Source organism: Ambystoma mexicanum, chromosome 3q (genome assembly GCF_040938575.1).
Source record: "Ambystoma mexicanum isolate Mex_15411 chromosome 3q, UKY_AmexF1_1, whole genome shotgun sequence".
Taxonomy (NCBI): domain Eukaryota; kingdom Metazoa; phylum Chordata; class Amphibia; order Caudata; family Ambystomatidae; genus Ambystoma; species Ambystoma mexicanum.
The window spans coordinates 448,079,603-448,099,631 of record NC_090926.1 but is presented as its reverse complement, the minus strand read 5'-3'; the positions used below and the strand labels follow the sequence as shown (position 1 = coordinate 448,099,631).

Sequence of the window (20,029 nt, the reverse complement as noted above, 5' to 3'; positions counted from 1 at the left end):
ACATAATTCCCCAGTGAACCGAGGGCCATTCTTGGTTTAGCCTGCCCGCGAGTTTGATCTAACCAATAGAATATCAGGGTAATGACTGGGATGATAATGGGCTTTTGTGAAGTAGAAATACGTCATGGGAGAGTGTGACCAATTTTTTCCCCGTGCGTTAAAGAATCTATAAGTAAGATAGTCACCATGGAAAAAGCAGGCAGAGCTCTTGGAGGAGCCCTGCTTACATGTCCATGGCAGCCTTGAAGGAGCAGATGCCAGGAGTGCAGGAGGAGTCTGAGGCGGGTGCGCTGCGGCAGCAGGATGCAAGGTAAGTGGTGATTTTTTATATTACTCAACCGTAGACAATGAAAAAGCAGTGGGAGCGGGAGGCAGGCGAGCACCAGAGGGAGGCTGGAAGCAGCAAACAGTTTCCTTCGATCAGAGGCTTTTACTGTTAGATAAAGCTAGCCAACTGAAGAACCTGCACCAGGCTGTTCACCCATCCCTGGGTGGTAATGCCTGTTGGAACATTCAATAATAAGGCATACCAGAACATTTTGCCAGAGACAGAGGACAGCAGTAAAACATTATAATATACATCGGAATACTGATTTGCTCAAAAATGGCTGTCTGGCTATTGCGTACTCATAACTAATCACCAAAGGGTTATCTCAAACGCTTTTAAGTCAATGATGCAGTCGCACAGTTCGCCTGGTCTTTTCTCCTTGTACGTGCCCATCTTTGGATCAATACATCTTTTGTTAAACTGTTTCTGAACATACAACATATCGCCTCTGTCTTGTGATCTGCATCTGTGACTTTAGCAATGCATTCACCTAATCAATTGTTTTTTAGAATAATGTAATGTACACAGCAGTATCCTAACAGAGAATACTTATTGGGTACACTCGCATTAGTCCATTTTAACCTAAATGTATTATGATTACTTCAATCTTCAATCACTTGGAACATCAACATAAAATTGCGAGGATATAGCATTGCTCAAGTAAGTGGTGTCAAAATGAACTTACTTCTGCTTCTTGAGTGACTGGGTTCCTTCCTCCCGAGCTGCATCCAGCGGTGATGCTGAGGTTCGACTCTGCTGAGCTTCCTGGCTACACGGCCAACCCGCTGACCAGTTTCTGGGGGAAGACCCATCATAAATGACATTGGTGATCATTTCAAACTCTGTCTCAGGAAATGGTGATGTGGGAAGACAGAAAGGAAATGGAGACCTGGGCGCATGGTCGCTTCCAATGACATCAGGGGATGATGGCGGTGGCGACGTTCTTGACAAGGCTGTCTCTGTGAAGGTTTGACCTATTAAACTCTGCAGAGGACTCCCTTTTATAATGTGTGGTAGGGCCGTTGAAGGGCTTCCTCTCCTCCTTTCAGAAGGCGTATCCTGAGTGCAAGTGTAAGTGAGTCGCCTCTCCTCCTCCTTGAGTAGTGGTGCTACAGTGGCGTTATTCTCCACATGATCTGTACTACCATCACTTGAGATCAGTCCATCTAACGTCACGTCACCACTTCCAAACCCTGAATCCGAATCTGAACCCTGGTGATTTGAAGCCCGCCAGGTCCGGGCAACTGGGGTTGGTGTTAGGGTCTGGTCATTCTTGGATGCTGGGAGTGATTTGGGGAAGACTGTCCTGGGTTTAGGCACTGGCTTAGGAAGGGGTTCTAATGCTATATCCTTGGTGCTTTGGGCAGGAGAATCGAGCACGGTTCCTTGAGTAGCAATGTCTAGATTGTGGATATCCTTCCGACTGTCTTCAGGACTGACCAAGAGGCCAGCCGGTGCTTTCTGCATACTGGTGCCCACACTGCTTCGGGAATGGACCCTCCCAGACACGTGCCACAGACGGCTCAGTATTCTTTTCCGGTGCCCGGTGGCAATTATGCCAATGTGTTGGAGAGTCTCGTTGTCCAAGGAAAGGGTGTCCTTAGCTGTGTGGTAGCCATGGAGTTTGAAGTCATCCGTGTACCTCTCCAGGTGGATGGCAGAGAGCCAATCGGCTATGTCTAAATCCTCATCGCAGAGCGAGGTCATGTCTCGTGGGTACCTCAGAGGCAGGCCGCAAGTAGTCGATTACACATTGCTTACTTCTTGCACTGCTCTAATTCCATCAGCTGCAAATAAAGAATGAAACACGTTTGTCACAGATGACCTAGAAAAAAAATATAGCAAGGTGTTAGGGTGGGTAAATTTCTGTCTTGTGAAACAAAACACACGAGTTTTAATTATGCCCTTCTAACTTTGCCAAATTGAGTGATCTGGGGAATGTCACTCTTTTGCCTCACTTTCTTCATTTGCCAAAATGAAAGGTGTTTAGGTACAGGCTAAATGCTAGATGTATAAATGGACATGATCTACAGAAGACATTCCCAGGTAACCGATGAGCAGATGAACGTAGATGGCACCTGAAAGAGACAGAGGTGCTGCTTTTCAAGTTCTTGGGCAGTGCACAAAGTGCAATGAAACCATGCGTAAAACGTTTTGCACATGCTTGAAATGCACCAATGGATGTGGAACATGGAGCAGGGGCCCAGATGGGAAAGACTGATTTGAATTTTCATGCGGGTGGAAAACGTCGTATTCCTATGGAAGGTGCGTGTTGTTTGCACTCGCAAAAAGCAGACGGATTCCATAGGACTCCATGAGAATGCTGCCCGCCGTGCATGTTCGTGGCGGGCAACATTTCCGATGGTTTGCATGTTGCACGGAAACCAAGGACTGCCCAAATTTCTATGCATTATTTACATCTACACATGCAATCATATTGCACGGGCAGGACTGCCCAAGCCTACATTGCGCTCTAAACCAGACAAGACAGCAACCAAAATCCACATCATGGTTTCAATCCAGAATGCAGTTCTTATTCGTAGGGGGATCCATTTGATAGAGGGATGGAGGGGATCTCTGGTTAGGCTGTAAAATGTAATCACATTTCAATGGGATGGGCCTCATTACGAGTTTGCTGATAACCTGCCGGTGCTACTGTCGGGTTGCCGCGGAACTCGTAACACCGTTCCGCCGCCCGATATCCTGGTGCCACCAGGACATTACAAGTCCCAGCGGCCCGGTATGTCAGGCGGCAGATGTCAGGCGGTGGAGTGGGACACAGAAGCACCGGCACCGTTGCTAACTGTGCCGGTGCTTCCGTGAAAACTATGCCTGCAGGGGCCGGTGCCCCTAGTAGGTTAGACCTACCGGGAGCAACGGCCCTTGCAGGCATACTTGTAGTCATGTGAGCCAGATAGGGTACCGGTACGTCCGGCCCGCCAGACTTGGAATGAGGCCCATGATCTTTATTTGTATTTGCCATCACAATTAAGTGGCTCCTAGAGGGAAATTATTCAAAGGATGTCTAAAATGGACTACAAAACCAACCAGATGCTGCACTTTTCATTTTAACTTCAAACTCGTATGCATCACATCATGAATAAGCATGACCATTATTGATAGTAAGTGTCTGAACATCAAGCAAGGTCATGTGTACATGTACATGTTACAATCCAGTGTTGAGCACATCTCAGCAATTTAATCGGATGTATACTTATTGACCTTTTCACAATTGACCTCAGGAGAATTGACCTTGGGAGACTTTAGCTAATTTAAAAGGTCAATTAGGACATATATGCTGGGGGAAACCCTTGCAATCCCGCACCCAATCCAAAAACCCCTGCAACCCCCCCACCCAATCCCCTTATATTATTTATAATCCAAAACCAACCCAATACATATATAAAATAACTAAAATAATACAAAGGTCAATTGTGCGGAAGGTCAATTAGGACCACTATAATTAGGTCAATTAGGACAAAAGGTCAATTGTAAAAGGTCATTTTGGGTAATACCATTTCAACATCATATCCAGTTTGAGTTGTCAGGAGAAGCCTCAGCGGGCACCCCATGTGTGTTTGTACCAGCGTCTTGACAGTTTGCATCATGGGTTGCTCTCTATGGATTAATTATTTAATTACGAAAGCAGACCAGTAACCTCTAGGGATGGAAGATGGATGAACCAGCTCCCTGCATCTCACGCCTTGTTCATTTCACCACGCCTTATGTTTCAGCCCCTCTTTAACTGCAAGGGTAGGACCCTTCAACCATCGTTTGTCCACCATTAGTGGTGCTAAAAATCATGTCTTTCCCACAAAACGTCTTTTACACTTATTTATCAGCGATCGCCAACGCTGTGGCCCACACATCATCCCAAACGGGAGCAATCAGGGGTAATTCCCAGTCCACGTGATGAAAGTCAGCTCCTCCCATCTTGAGCAGTGGCAACTGGGGAGACTTTCGTAATCTTTCGATGGTGTGTAGTAAAATATCATAATGTATTCGTATATAAAAAGCTAATATTTATAATACAGTGATACCGTTTTAGTGTGTGACAGCCAAACTATATAATGCAGAAGGTGATCTTGGATATACCCCTGGGTATCTATTAGTCATAGATTTGCCCTCTTAGGGGGTTTGACCAGAAAGGTGGGACGCACATGCAGAAATCCACAGACTGACGCATGAATGAATTTGTATCCGAGCAGCTGCCTCCTATTTCTTCATATCTAGTCAGGGAGAGGAACTTCCTATCTGGAATAAGTCTTCCCATCTAATAAGACCCTAGTCGGCCAGGTCCCTCACCGATCTAGGTTCAAAGGTCAGAGGTAGGCCCTCTGTTCTATCTTGGAACATCTGAGAAAGGCACGGTTTTAGGGAGTCCATTTTACAGTGTATGCTATCATATGAGACCTGGGGGTAAGTATGGCTGAGAAGTAACTCTGGAAGAATATTTTTTAAAGGAAAGGGTTATTGCAATACCTCTGCCTTATTGAGGAAACAGTGTAGACAAAACAAGTACATTCCTTTTTAAAGGGCATGCGACAGGCTGGAGAACACATTAGCACTGAGCAAATAAGTATAAAACTGGAGACCTGCTATGGTCTGGTGCCACAGTAAGCAGGAGGATGGGCAGCCTGGATTGGCCTGGGGGCAAGTGTCAAGTGTAGATTTATAGATGCACATTGCAGAAATGTTTGTGCTCATTCTAGGATTTGGGAGAATGACACGCTTGGAGAGAAGTGGGCTTTTCGAGGCAGTTCAACTTCATCCCGCACCTCAAGCGATCCTTTCAAGATTACTCAGGCCTGAGAAAAGCAGGTAATGTCAACAAGCACTGTTTTCTCTGGCTAATCTCACCTTCTTGGTGTTGGTGTGTATTTTAGCCTAGTTCCCTAGGAAAAGAGTAACGTATCCTTCTACTAAACAATGGCCCTACTAAAAATTCGTGTAAACCTACCCCACCTCGTATGGGTTTATTATGAATAGGGTCCAGAAGAGATTGTGGGACCAGGCAGAGAAGCACAGTCCACATTCAGAAGGGCTTCAGCATCCCTGGGGATGGGTGATAGGTTGATGAGCAGGCGGGCAGAGAGTGTTTGCTTCTGGTAGGAGACTGCCACTGTCCAGGAAGAGGGCGCACCCAACAGCGGTAGAGACAAACACTACACTCTCCTGTGGGCTGCCTCTTAAGCGGCACCTGCGTGGGGCTGTGTGGCTGGTAACTAGCATTGCCTGACTGAAGGTGATTGCGCGCTTGTTTACACGCAATAGAGCGTCTCTGGCTTGAATCCTGGGTGGAGGGGGTGGCGGCTGAGCGGTGGAGGGGACACCATTTTCGGTGATGACTGAAGGACTGAATGGATGCACTGTAAGACGGATGCCAGAATGGAGTGCATTACAGAGCCCTGCCCAATAGAGAATGGACCTGGACAGGAAGAGCAAACACCCCACCCCTCAGAGCGAGTGACATGTGCAGTCAGTGGTACAGAAAAGTGGCATTAGCAGCCACCTACACACAGGCAACTACTGGCAACGAGTAAAATTACACCTTACACCCACACAACTCCATGATATTTTCGGATCAGAGGAATTTAAGTGAAAAGCACATCTTTTAATTAGCATGAACTACTAGCTGCAAATAAGTAAGGACTAGAAGGAGATGGCTGTTTTAGAGATTTTTTTTTAAACTCAACTAAAACATACGTCAGGGTTTGGCAGATAAGAGTCCTGCACAGGCCCTATATTAAAGAATCACCGGACCCCTCCCCCACCGGTGACTGATCTCAGGGAAAACATCTCGACCCCCATTGTGTCATCCTAGGGCTGGAACTGGCTGGGTGGGGGCTTGCGATTGCACTGTAGAGCTGCAGGACTTCTTGATGAGTTGCCAGACACGGGAAATTAATTCTGTTCTTGGCTGCAGCCTTGTTTTCATTTGGGGGACTCTGCAAGGATAACATTTCAGGCTGGCAAAGCTTATTTGCAAGTTACAAATCTACTAGTTGGAAAAATAAATAGGTTGCAGTTACTTTCCAGTGAAAATGTTATCTATGGATCGGTACTTATGTGCAGTGCTTTAAATGGAAGAAAGAAGTGCAAGTACTCATCAACCTAGGCTTTAAGTGGGGTGGGGCTCAGCCTGGTAGGGTCTTTAAATCGCTTTCACATAAGAGCTAGCCGGGGCTCAATGACCCATTTCAATTAATGTCTCACTGTGTGTACTTCCGCAACTCTATTTTCCTAGTTCTCCATTTGTCTCACTTTCTACGTGTCTCTCACTCTTTGTGTCTCATTCTCTATTTGTGTCCATTTCTATAAGTCTCACTCCCCACACTCACACTTCAGTTATGTTCTCACACCCTCTTTAACTCGCTGTGGAGACTGGCCTTTGGAGCATGCGCTGCTAAAACATCTCAATGGTCCCAACCAAAATTTCACTATAATGGTTTACTGTTAAGTCATTGCCATTACATTTGATTCTGTCAGCCTAATGCAACAATCTATCAAAGACGCTCATCAATCACAGACAGATGTTGACCTGTTGTGACACCAGTATTGTTATGTATGAAAGATAGCCTACTTTGGGAACTCTCAATTGTTCCAGGTAATGCAGAGTGAGATCAAATTATGAGCCATGGATCACACACTTTCGTTAAGCAGCGTGTCTGGGATTCTGTCACACAAACTTCCAGTTTGCTATGCACTGTGTCATGAAAATGTGAATTTCCATATAAATGAATACTTTATTTTTTGTGTGATTAACTAGCAGATATCCCAGCTGCGAACTAAGCTTTAAAAGGGGTGGCTTTATTATTGTTTGCTTTCATTGTCTAATGTTAAGGAATTTGCTAGATAACTGGAGCTATGTGTGGGTTTTCTTCCCAAAATGTTCCATCACAACTCCAATAACTTAAACATTTACATATTAGGAAATGCACTGCAAATAACAATGAAAAACGTTTTAAACAAGTAATTGCCCATCTTTCCAAATCAATCCATGCTGCATATGCAAACTCTCAAGGGACCTCATTGGTAACAAGTGAAGCCCACATAGCAAAATGGTGTTCCGCGCCTGGTGGAGTGCCGAGAGCTCAGGAGCTGCAGGCCCGCCTCTCCACTTGTTCTGCAGGGCGGGCCCTGAAGGAGACATTATGGGCACTGTGGGTGGTGGAGAGAGGAGGAGTGAGAGGGCACGGCTTTCGCTGGAAAAGGCTGCAGAAGCTTAGTCATATGTGGTGATAAAGTGAAAATGAAATGCGGTCATTTTCGCCTCATTGCATAGTTGAGTACTGGTACTCTCTTTCAGGCATTGAGAAGTGCAGGTACTGAGGGCCGGGTCAGACCGGCCCAGTTAAAGTGCTTCTTGTGTGGAGTGCTGCTCTGAGGGTTACTTGTGATGCTGATGAGACATGCAGGAGTTTTAAACCTTGGTTTTTGATGACCCTTTAATATCAGATTCACTTCCTTGCCCCCACAATACTACCACCCCCCCCAAACTACATTACTGGCATCACCTCAGGTAGAAAGATAGAGTCAAAAATGTTGCTAAACATCTGATCACACGGACCGCAATCTCTCTCGTCACATCAAGAAAAGATTATGCCAACAGCATCTACCTCGGAATGCCAGAATACCCTATGAGGAAGCTACAACGAATACAGAATACGGCAGCAAGGCTTATCCTCAGATTCAAAAAAAGAGAACACATCACCCCAGTGGTAAGAACACTGCATTGATTACTAGTCAAAAAACAAATCTCCTTCAAAACTCACTGCATAACACACAAAGCGATCCACGGCAAGGAGCAGAAATTCATACAGGAAAAGACCTCCATCTACAAACCAATTCCAGCACTAAGGTCCAGCAACGACATTCACCTCAAACCAAAACAATATGCAAAACAGAAATTTGGGGTATCAGCATTCTCGTGCATAGCAGTGAAACACTGTAACTCGCCCCCATAGAAAATACGAACAACAGAAGATCACCTAAAATTCAGGAAACTGTTAAAGACCCGTTTCTTTAACACACCAACCTGAAGAAAAAGCACCGGAAACAGACATTCGGCCACTGGATTGCAAGAAAAATCTACGAAACTAGACCACCAAACAAAAATCTGACCTCAAACTCAATAGGAACAAGACTAACCCAAAGGCTTAACCAAATGCAAAACAAAACAACACGGGCAACCATGAATAACCTGCTGAAAACTTTCTGCATACCCACCACACAACACAGAAGTAACATGACAGAGACCTTTGCCACAAACACCCAGACTACAGGCACTCTACCAACTCTCCACAACACCCATGACACACATAAAACACCCTCATACAATCACCCACAAACATCACACAAATGTCAATCAACTCAAATTATACCAGCACACAGTGACTGATTCTTCCAAACGGAAGCTACCAACAGGGCATCAAAGCTCTCTTGTGCTTTTCCCCTCTCAACCCCACTAACATACCATCCCAACCCCCTTCCTTTACAGATCCGACGGAGCGCCTGGAGACCATGAAAAATGGCAGTGGTGCGTGGTACAAATCACAATAACATAACATAAAAAGATTTGGCAAACACCCAAGTGAAAGTTATCTGCTTTAGCAAACACATGCTTCTTTCCAGGATTTTTCAAGAAGATTAAATTGCCTGTGCTGTACAGAGTCCATTTTATGTCTAGATAGAGTCTCTTGCAGACCTAATGCATATATTCTATCAGTCAGTACAATGACTAAGCATTAAATCCATCTGATTGGTCCATTGCATTTTAGCATTGTTCCAAGAATGGAGTTAGGATATTATGTAGCGTTTTCATCCTCAAGCGCAAAGGTTGCTTCCATTGAGGGAGACCAACTACGGTAGCATATTAATGACTTATTTCTACTTCTTTCAGGCTTGCGAAAGAGTCGGGGTGGATCCTGGAAGCCTGATAAAAACAAGCTGACCCGGTAGCAGGTCACCCACGTGGGGAAGGATGCTCCAAGGTTCCCTTGCATCTAGATAGCCAATCATCCATGGTACTGTGCCAGGATTCAGTAATAGCCACTTCTCCTCTGCGTGGGAACACAAGCAATCTCATCATTTAGTTGCTGCCTTATTCTGAAGGCACAGAGAGCATGGGACCCATATTTCGTTACACACCTGCAGAAACATGTGAGGGGTTGCTTGCTCACTGGACCCCAATGTAAGGTTGCTTTTCCAGAGCCATCACTGTATTATATATAAGCCACGCCTTGGCAGGTCTGCAGAACTGTGTAAGCAACAGGTTCCAGGACCAGCAAGATAGCTGAGAAGGCCTGCAGCGGGGATCTTAGTTTAGCGGACAGGGCATGATGGGCCATTATCCTACCTTTGCTAACTTTCATTGTCTCCTGGTTTCACCACTTGATCAAATGGTGTGATAAAGGCGAAATAATTTTCTGTTACTAACACGTCCCATTTTGTTTAAAATTGGTGGAGCCCTTAAAAACAGTAACCAAAAAACAGGCCTTATGTTGTCTGCGGGGGACTATCAAAAAGCGGAACTGGACCCCGAAAAAGCTGGGCATTACCTCAAGTTTGGACAGCCTCGCCCCATTGTTCACTTGTCATCCCTCTTGTGATCTAGAGGGGACCTTGCCTGCGTTCCTATTTGACCAAATTGTGTGATCTTGGCAAAATCCCCATCTTCCATCTTTCCCACTTAAAATAATTGTATTATCCTGAGGAAATCACTCTAAAGTTGGAAGCTCTTAGAAACGAGGTAAATGCTGGTAAACGGAGTAAAACCAGAGACACTTTTCTGGACGGTCCAGTTGCACAACTCCTCACTACCAAACAAGTCACAAATGTATTAACTCATTTTCCACAACCTGACTTACAAAATAGTGCACAACCCATATCTTCGTGTTTAGCAGACAAACCTATTTCAGTTCATAAAAGACAGACTTTGCCACTACTTTCTACGGTTAGTTTCCTTGTCTTTCTTATCAGCAGTTAGAATAGGTGGCAATGAACACACAGGTGGTGTCCTTCCGAAAGATTAGTGCACATTCAGTATCTGAAACAGGCAGTGCCACACATCTGTACAATAACTAGGATGATGCAAAAGAGCTGCCGGTGACCGTATCCGATAAGATATGATATGATAGGTATGATGATTTATAATGTGCTTATTATGCAAAACTTTCTAAGTTTGGACCAGGGGATCGAACCTGTGTTGCTCCATGTCGTCTTGTTTCCAAGGCAAGCATGTTGCCATTGAGCTATCCTCATACTTCTCATCCTCCCCAAGTTTTAACATCATAAGAAGATGAAGTGACTTTGAAGAAGTTGGTGCGGAAAGTAGAGGAAGCAGTGCACTATCTTTCAATATCATGATTCATGGGGTATGTTGCCCCCCTTGTGCCATGCCACAGGCAGGCTAGAGCACAGTAAAGTGGAAAGCTGCCCAGTGTAATACTCAGTGGTAATGATGTACTCAAAGCATTTCAACCACCATCTTTTTTTCTTCTATGAGTCACTCTAAGTAGTGCGGGCATGACTGTTCCAAGGCTAGGATCCCAAGCTCCATCTCCCTTGTAACACCTTAATATACCTGCTATTTCTGCTCAGAGGAAATCCCAATGGCCTAGACTAATTTACAGCTCTCTACCCATCACGTTTTGACTTCTAATATTTGTTTTGGTGCAAGGGAAAGTGCCATGGCCTTCACAGGAGCTAGGTTGGCAAACATCCAAAAGCATGGATATAAGCTTGCAAGGAAGGTAAGAGAAACAAGCCTTCAGGTGTCTATTTACTAAGGATATGTTAAATGGTTGGCAACAGTTTGATTTATATTCTTTATTATAGATTACCTTATTCAATTGGACAGTAGTCCGCCAAATTGGTCCAGTAGTATAGGACAGAAAGCGAAGAACACACCTTTCAAATCACAGAATAGACAATCAGCTTGGCCCTCTGATCACAATGAAATGGCGGCCCTCACTTGGGGAACTCTCTAGTCAGTGCAGCACCTGTGGATGCTGGAGACAGGGGATCACTTTGCCTGGCCGCACTAATAGACTATCTAAACACATGCAAAATAATAATAACTTTACATATGTGGTAAAACACATTCAGTTTGATGCATGCTGAACACAGAGGCACTACATGGTAGTTAGGTGATTGTATCTGAAATGGAAAGACATGGCACATGATGGGTTTATTATGATGTATTTATGTATATACATATTTATTTTTTCTTCTTTGTCTTCCTTTGAAAATATAACCTCGTCCCCTGGATGTGGAACGGTCCCTAATACACTTGCTATGCAGTATTTACCAATTTTTATGATTTTTTTTGGAAATCCATGACTCAAATCTATAACACAATGTGTTGCATTGTTTGTTCAAATTTTATATAAAATGATGATATTGGAATATGTGTAAATGAGAGTGATTCATTGGCCCTGAGGAAGACCTTTGCTCTAAGAGGTCGAAACACGTGTTGGCAGGAATTTGCAAATCACCACTGGAAAATTAAATAAGGATTGGAAAATGGAAGATTCCTGAGATATATCGTGTGCAAGAATTTGGAAGGATTTTGATTATTAATCATTAGTGAACAATAACCTAGAAGGATTTGAACAGTGATCATTTGCTCCTGAAGCTACATTGTTTGACTATGCGCAGTGGATGAACCAATACGTTATTAATTACATATTGACTTTCAGAGTAGGTTGTGCTTTCCATGTTCCCCTTCTTTTCCTGTGCCCCCTGATACAGTACCTGCTTGTTAGCTCTCAGTTGCTTGGTTGACAGCAATGTATCTGCAGGGAACAGGTCCTGAATATTACTGGTGAGCAAGGACTCCTTCATGTATGCCAGCCAGGGTATTTTGCGCCAGCTTCCCTTACCGATAATGCTCCTAATGATAAAATGGCATAAGGTTGCATGCTCATTTGCCCATAGGCATGACCAAAAAATATTTGGAGTGGCAGCCCATTGATCCACCCAAAACTCCATCCCCAACTCCCTGTGAACTGAGGCACAGGGGGTTGAGTCTGGAAGGCTTAAGAGCTGTCCGAAAAACGTATTTCACCTATATTTCTATGGCCTTCCTGTGGCCTCACAATGCAGCCCCATATAGAGTAGCTGCCTTTGTTTGGGCGGTATAAACCTTCAAAACTCGTTTCAAGGACAGTCCCTGGCACCTATTTGAGAAATGGGGAATTCCTTCTGTATACAGGCTCATTTTCAGAGATTGCTTTCTGATATGTGCTTTGCCCATAAATGCCTCAACAATCTGACCCCCAAGTAGTCAAATTCTGTGACCTTTGGGATGATTTACCCATTAGACACCATAGGGCGCCTCACTGCAGGCCCTTTCCTACCTACGCACCCCATCACCGCTGACTTGGTGGAATTAATTTTTAACCCCATGCTATTCATAAAGGCTGTGTAAGCATCAATCACAGCCTGTAGGGCCCTTGGGGTTCTGGCCATTAAAACGGTATCATCGGCATAAGCCAGTACCGGAAAGGCCCTCCACCCAGGTTCAAATAGACCACTCTAGTACACACCAGGGCATTAAGAGGCCCATTTATTTATAGCATAAACAGTATTGGCGCAAACACATAGCCCTGTCGGACCCCCAGCCCGACATCAAAACACTCCGTACACTGCCTCGCCCCCCGGAACAATGCAAGCCCAGGCCTTATTTTCCATCTGAATTTCTCGCAACACAATCAGTATTTCTTTTTTCTCGACACCTCAACGACCCACAACTTAGTCTACTTTGTCAAAGGCTGTGCTTAGGTCCTTAAAAGCAAGATAACCCGCGTTTGCCTTGCAAAATACAGAATTGGAAAAAAGGAGATACAAATTAAGACCCTGTTCCATAGTTCCTAGCCCCGGACGGAATCCAAACTGAATGTCAGAAAGAACTGACCCTTCCGAGAGGCAGGACTCTATGTGCCCCAACAAGACCCTTCCAAAGATTTTAAAGGAGGTGTCCAAAAGGGATATTGGTTGATAAGACACCAGGCTGGCAGGGTCTCCTTTTTTAAAGATCAGAAAAATAATGGCAGTTTTCCATGAAGGTGGAAGCTGACTAGACATTAAGCAAGAATTATAAACTATGGTCAGCACCGGTGCCCATAGGTCAATTTGGTCTAGAAACAAGTCAGCTGGTAATGCATCTGGTCCAGGGGCTTGTGACCTAATCGCCAATTAGACCGCTTCGATTTTAAAGCATAGGATACAACTGCTATTCCTCCCAACCTCTGATGCCCCTCTAGCTCCATACAGAGAGGCAAAATGTGACACCTAGGCTTCCACTGCCAAATGGGTGCCACTTATGCCTTCTGAAGGATTGTAGATCACCCCCCAACCCCCTTTACAAATTCCCCAAATCCTTTGGAGTTGTTTGTTCTGGATGCCTCTAGGAAGCGTTTCCATGCCTGTTCCTTCAATTCCATTTTTCTTATCTATACCATTGAACGATAATGGTCTCTTGCCTGAATAATCTCCCCTCTTAAAATAACTAGAGATTTTAGAGCATTCAAGAGGGCTTGTTTTTATCGGTCGTACAGGCTAGATTAAACCATCCCCTCCTTTTAGCCTTCCCTTTTTGGTTGCACTCTACCACAAAGCCCTCTGTAAAAGCCCCTATGATACTCTTGAAGCACTCCACAACTTGCACTGGGTTGGCCTCATTCTCTCGAATGCCGTTGAGTTCCGAATTCATCCTTGTCATGATACTCAGATGCAGACCAGAAACCCAAATCCTCTCCCAGGAAACTCGGCTACTGCTTCTATTTCAACCTGACGCAGGACACGGTCAGACGGTCCTTCCCCTCCGACAAACCCACTTAATTTCAAAGTTAGGGGTTGTGGTCACTATTAGGGTCTGCCACCACCTCAAAGCTTACTATGTTTCTCCACCAGTCTAAGGATATGAAAAAGAAATCAATCGTAGTGGAGCACAGATGATTATGGAAGATTAGTTTTTTCCCGGGATATGAGGCACAATACGTCTATTGACCGATCACATTCCCCATTTAATCAGCCACGCACTTAGCTATAAACCCTTCACACATACCATAGTATCCTCCATTTGCGGTTCCTGACCATTCATGAGTCTATCCTTCAAACGGTCATAAAGATCTTTAGATATTCCAGACCCCATTCTGAGGTTAAAGTCACCCCCCCAGACGAATATGGTTCAGCTGTTCCCTCCTTTCCCTCAAAACTCAGCCACAAAGCCCTTGTTCACTTCTGCCTTATGGGGACTATTGTAGAAGTTTAAGATGGCAATCTTGCCACCTCCAGGGGAGGTTATCAGCAACATCTGAAGGAAGTCCAACTCCATCTCCACCACCTTGAATCTGCAGTTCAGTGATACCTTACCCAAGATGACCATTCACCCGTAACAACCACCCTTTGGTTTTTCTTGGCGGGAATGCCATAGGAAACATAACCATCCAAGAGAGGGATATCAAGGGCCCAGGTTTCCTCTCCTTGTCTCGGGAGGATAGCACAGGGGCAACATGGTCGCCTTAGGAGCAAGCCAACACGGAGCACCACAGGTTCAATCCCCGGGTGCGCGCTTAGAAACCTCTGGGTATTAAGCGCGTAATAAATAACCCATCATATCATATCATATTGTATCATTAGTTCATGAGTCTTCAGAAACTCAGTAATGTCCACCCTTTCCAACTTCCCTCTAACTCCTGCTATGTCCCAGGACACCATCACACTATATTTCAGTGTGCTCATGTATACAAACGTTAGTGAAAGACGTGGGAATTCCTCCACTGAGAGCAAAACAAATTCCTTTGAGTGGCAGACCCCTCAGGAGGTCCTCAGTCCCACCTGTGCTCCTTTCTCACTTCAGAGGAGAATATCCTTTTGCATGCTGATTTCCGCAATCACTCTTTGCCACTGGAACTTTCCCCCCCTCTTCTCAAACACTCCCTTGTGCACCCCCTTCTTAAAAACCTTTCTGCCAACCCTACCTGTCCAGCAAATTATTGTCTGTTTTCTATCACTCCATTCCTGGGCAAACTCTGGGAAAATCTGGCTATCTCCCAGCTTACTCTACACACTGAATCTGTTGGTTGTCTCCATGGCCATCAGTCTGGCTTCAGAGCAGCCAGAGGCACGGAAACCGCTCTGCTGAACACCTGTGAAAATCTGCTCACTAATCTTGATTCAAGCCTTCCTTCTGTCCTCATCCTTCTTGACCTTTCCTCTGCTTTTGACATGGTCAATCACACCATCTTGATCAATCGACTCTGTGAGAACCTGGGCATCATGGATCTGGCCCTGCAGTGGTTCACCTCCTTCCTCCGGGACCGACCTTAACAGGTCTAACTTGAGTCCTTTCTCTCCACCACCTCTCTCTCCTCATGTGGTGTTCCTCAGGGCTCTAACCTCTCAACCCGGCTCTTCAATGTTTACTTGGCCGCTCTGGCCCATCTGATCTCTGCCTTCTCCTCTAACTTTCAGTGTTATGCGGATGACACTCAGCTCTCTTTCAGGCTCCCCTCAGCCTCCTCTCCTCTCCCGCTCATTCCTGACTGTCTCTCCGCTATTCAGGATTGATACGCCTCCAACAATCTCTGCCTTAATGCCAGTAATTCGGAGATCCTTCTCATTGGGACCCCTGCCCACGCTTACCATCTTTCACTCCGGCCGCCTTCCTTGGGCTCTCTTCCTTTGCCTTCCTGTGAGGCAAAAAACCTTGGTGCCATTTTCGACTCCACTCTCTCCTCTCTTCACATCACAGACCTTGCCAAGAAGGCCCACTACCAGCTGCACCTCCTCAGTGGTATTCTTCCCTTTCTCACTTTCTCCCAGAATCTCACTGTCTCCAGAGCCCTGGTTATCTCTAGGCTAGACTACTGCAACAGCCTCTTTCTCAATCTACCTTCCTCCTCTACTCTCCTCCCCCTGCAACTAATTTGGAACAGTACTGTGAGACTTTTCCTTGGCCTCAAGCCGGGGGACTGTATCTCTTCAGCCCTGAAATCCCTCCATTGGCTCCCGGTGGCTGCAAGGGTCAAGTTCAAGACCCTCTGCATCGTCCACAAGGCTTTCTGGGGCCTGCACTACATCCAACTCTCTCTTCCAAAATACTTTCCTTCTCGAGCCCTTCGCTCAGCCACCTTCAACTCTCTGAGGTTGAGACGCTTCTCCAGGCAAAGAATGGGGGGTAGATCTCTCTCCTGTACTGGTGCCTCCTTCTGAAATGGCCTCCCGGCCCCTCTCAAACTTGGGCCGGACCACCTGGTGTTCTGGAAGCAGCTGAAGACCTTCCTTTTCACGTCTGCTTTCTCTCTCTCTCTCTCTCCCCCCTGCTGACCTCCCTGTCTACTGCACTGACGGATTGCCTGGCTACCCCCAGTCTTACTGGGTACCAGGCTCCTCCATGATCAGTCTGCCCTGCACTGCCTCTGGGCCTACGGTACACTTAGAGACTGTAACTGTTACCCTACAGTCCCCTGCCTCCTTGCACTTACCCAGAGTCACGCTTCCCTGGCTGCTCATCCTCAGAGCAATGCTGCCCTGATTGCACTTCCCCTCCCCTCTTCCTAGCACTTGACCCTTCTCCCTCCCCTTGCACTTGCTTTGTTGCACTTGCTTTGTTGCACTTGCACGATATGAATGACACAAAGCCTAGTAAGATCATTTGTATGTCATCGCTCTGTCTTCCTTCCCTTGTCTTATCATGTCTAGAAACACTTGTGTACCGGCACGTTATAAATACTTATCACATCATGTCTGTCTGATTGTGACCTTAGGGGCACACAAGTCCAAAATGCCAGGCCAGTCTCCTGTGAACAGAAGTGCCAACACAAACCACTGATACATGCTTCTGCCTCAATGTCATCATCGTTGAGGAGCAGCTACAGTACCATTGAAGGCACAAAGTTACCTGTGCGTATCTCTCTACTCATTTGGGGTGAGAATCCAAGTAACTCACAATTAGACAATTAGACCACAGAAGCTAAAATAGCTTGTTCTCAGGGCTGTGACCCACTCACAAGGTCTTCAATGACATGTTGACCCGTGTGCCATACAGGCGTATCACTCCGATTCTACCCACAAGGGCACAGGGAGATCGGAGGGAATATGCCTGGTTTGCCCTCTCTCCCTTAAGCATACACCCCACATTGGCAACAATCGACTGCTCCCCAACAATTAAGGGTGGGTTGACAATATTGCAATCCAGAAAAGAGGTTATACTTCGCTTAACTGCTCGCATTTATTAAAGAGAAGGGGCCAGAGGAAGAGGGAATTGAACTATTTGTTGAGGATCACACAAGGGGTTCACAGTGGGGAAGCCAGAATGACAACTCAGATAGCCTAGTTCTGAAACCAATAACTTCATCAATAGTTCAAATCCCCTTACAAAGTTGACTACTAAAAGTTTGCTGTATTGGTGTCAGGCTGGCCAGGCGCCTATGTTGCAGTGGCACTGCTTTAAATGTGGTACCGATTTGCACAGACAGCATTGCTCACTGGGTTGTTTGAAGCATAAGGCATAGGCGGGCGCGTTTATTTTAATGATGTAGTTATCGGACTCGTACAGGACAGGTGTTTGGTGTTTGCTAATGACAACGATTTTCTAAGAAACGAGCGACATGGATATAGATTAAGAGGAACAGCACGTCAGGCGACTGATACAATCTCCAGTGCTGCAAGAGACGGGAATTCAACAGCGCAGACCACAAAGGCGGAGTCATCAATATGGCATCATTGGAAAGTGCCTTTTAAATAAGCACACATTTCCAGACACATGCTGCCCCCAGACAATCTCTACACTGTCTTATTGTATAACGTTTTATTCCAAGATCCGGATTCTAAACAATGTACACATTAGCTGGCAGGCTGTCACCTGTCATAGTTCGAGTTTTCTTCTTTCGTTGTATAGCAGTACGGCCTGTTGCAGAGGGCATTTCCCAGAGTTCGGGGCTCGGATGGCCGATTCATTGGCTCCAGCTGAAGGCAAGGAACAGGATCCGTTACACCCGGCATTGCCATGCCACTAGGGGCTAGAACACTAGCAACCCATGACGTGGCGGGGTGATATGCTGTGACTGTCATTTTCCAGCTACAGGCACCTGTGGCGCAGTAAAAAAAGAGTCAAAGAAAAACACACAAAAAACACGACAGTCGGCGGCCATGGCATCCAACTCAACTCGCAATGTCATACAAGCCGGGCAAGAGGAGAGTTGGGCAAAGAGCGGCAGGCATGGAAGAGGAGACCAGAGAAAGAGCTGACGCAGTGGAGAGAGAAGCTGTTGAGGATGGCGGCACACGAGGAGATGCTGAGAAATAGTAGGGAACTAGATCCACAGATACACCCTAGATTATTGCCTGGAAGTCTAGAATCCGGATTGGCTGACATGGTCTCGTCGTTTTGTCCAGGGTACTAGTAATATTAACACAAGATCTGCTTTAAGAGAGAGCTAAAAGGGAGGACTAAAACAGGGCCAAGATACGCTAAGAAATCATGGTAGCGTTGAGCAAAGGCCGCATTGTGGCGCATGTGGGAGGAGAGAGCTGCAGAGTACATGCGAACTGCATTACAGCCGGCTTTGGGGCGATATCCATTGCCATCCTTGCCGTGTTGTTCTGTGTGCACACCCGCGCGCGTGCATTTCGAACTTTCCATTTTTTTTTTAAACAGCGCATGCATTCGCCAATCTGCTAGCGGCAACTAAAGGCAGGGAGCGTCTCTCGCTCTCTGAGTTCATGATGTTGATTTTATATGGCTCTGCATATTTGCCATTACATTCCTCGAGGAGCCCTGCGGTATTGGGGAGGGGGGAGAAACGGGGGAGGGCGGCCGTGTTCTGCTGAGCTGTGAACCAACACACTGTCAGGGCATGAGAGAGGTCAACAGCAGCAGACCCCTGGCAGAGGCTCAGGTCAAGAGGCTGGGGAGGTTCAGAGGCATCCCAGCTTTCAAAATAATCACACCAGATAGGGGCTGGGAGCCTGGTCAGCTGTAGGGATCTAAGGGCAGAGAACCGCACCCCCACCTCCTGTCCATCCTGGGGAGGTTCAACGGATGTCACGAGCTCTGGTTCCAAAGCATGTCTGGAAACAGGATGGCCTGAGAAAGCACCGACAAGAAAGGAGGGAAAAATAATATTTCCGTGCTGTCAATACCTATGAATGACCCAACCGCAAGGAATATTTATTTATTTTTATTTTGCTTTTTTAAAGCACTCACACAGCCAGGGGGCATTCGAGGCGCTGTTACAGGAAAATGTCTTTTAGTTGCATATTTATAACACGCTTAATACCCGGAGGTTTATAAGCGCGGAACCAGGGATCGGACCTGTGTTACTTCGTGTCGTCTTGTTTTCAAGGCGAGCACGTTGCCGCTGAGCTAATCGTCCTCACTCAGATACACAGTGCATACATTGGCACATAATATATCAACCGTGGACGGCTGGGGGAGGAGGCCTTGGAAGAGAGACTGGGTGCAGTCATTTGGGCACACTCTCTAAGCTAAGTAGGAAAAAAAGAATGTAATGGAGGGAGGAGAGATTAACGCAGAGATCTGCTCAGGACGAAGACTCACTTCACAAAACCTTTTTCATCCACTCGGCAAAACACTCACATTTTGTGGCATTGCGGATTCCCAAAGATGAAGCTGTCTAGGCAAAAAGTTCAGCTTGTTCAGATTCTCTTCTGTGAATCCCTGTCGATGAG

General features: G+C 45.9%; 1 protein-coding gene across 6 annotated transcripts in view; it reads right to left on the bottom strand.

Annotated features, from left to right (window-relative positions):
• Positions 1-20,029, bottom strand: part of ARAP3 (ArfGAP with RhoGAP domain, ankyrin repeat and PH domain 3) — a 582,982-nt gene that overhangs the window by 380,634 nt on the left and 182,319 nt on the right. For 4 of the 6 annotated variants that reach the window (XM_069654121.1, XM_069654120.1, XM_069654125.1 and 1 more), the window contains one exon: positions 1,014-2,153. In XM_069654121.1, coding sequence (XP_069510222.1) covers positions 1,014-2,035 — 1,022 coding nt within the window. In that variant the 5' untranslated portion in view covers positions 2,036-2,153. The remainder of the gene's footprint in view (positions 1-1,013; positions 2,154-20,029) is intronic. The other 2 variants (XM_069654122.1, XM_069654123.1) reach the window with 1 other exon arrangement.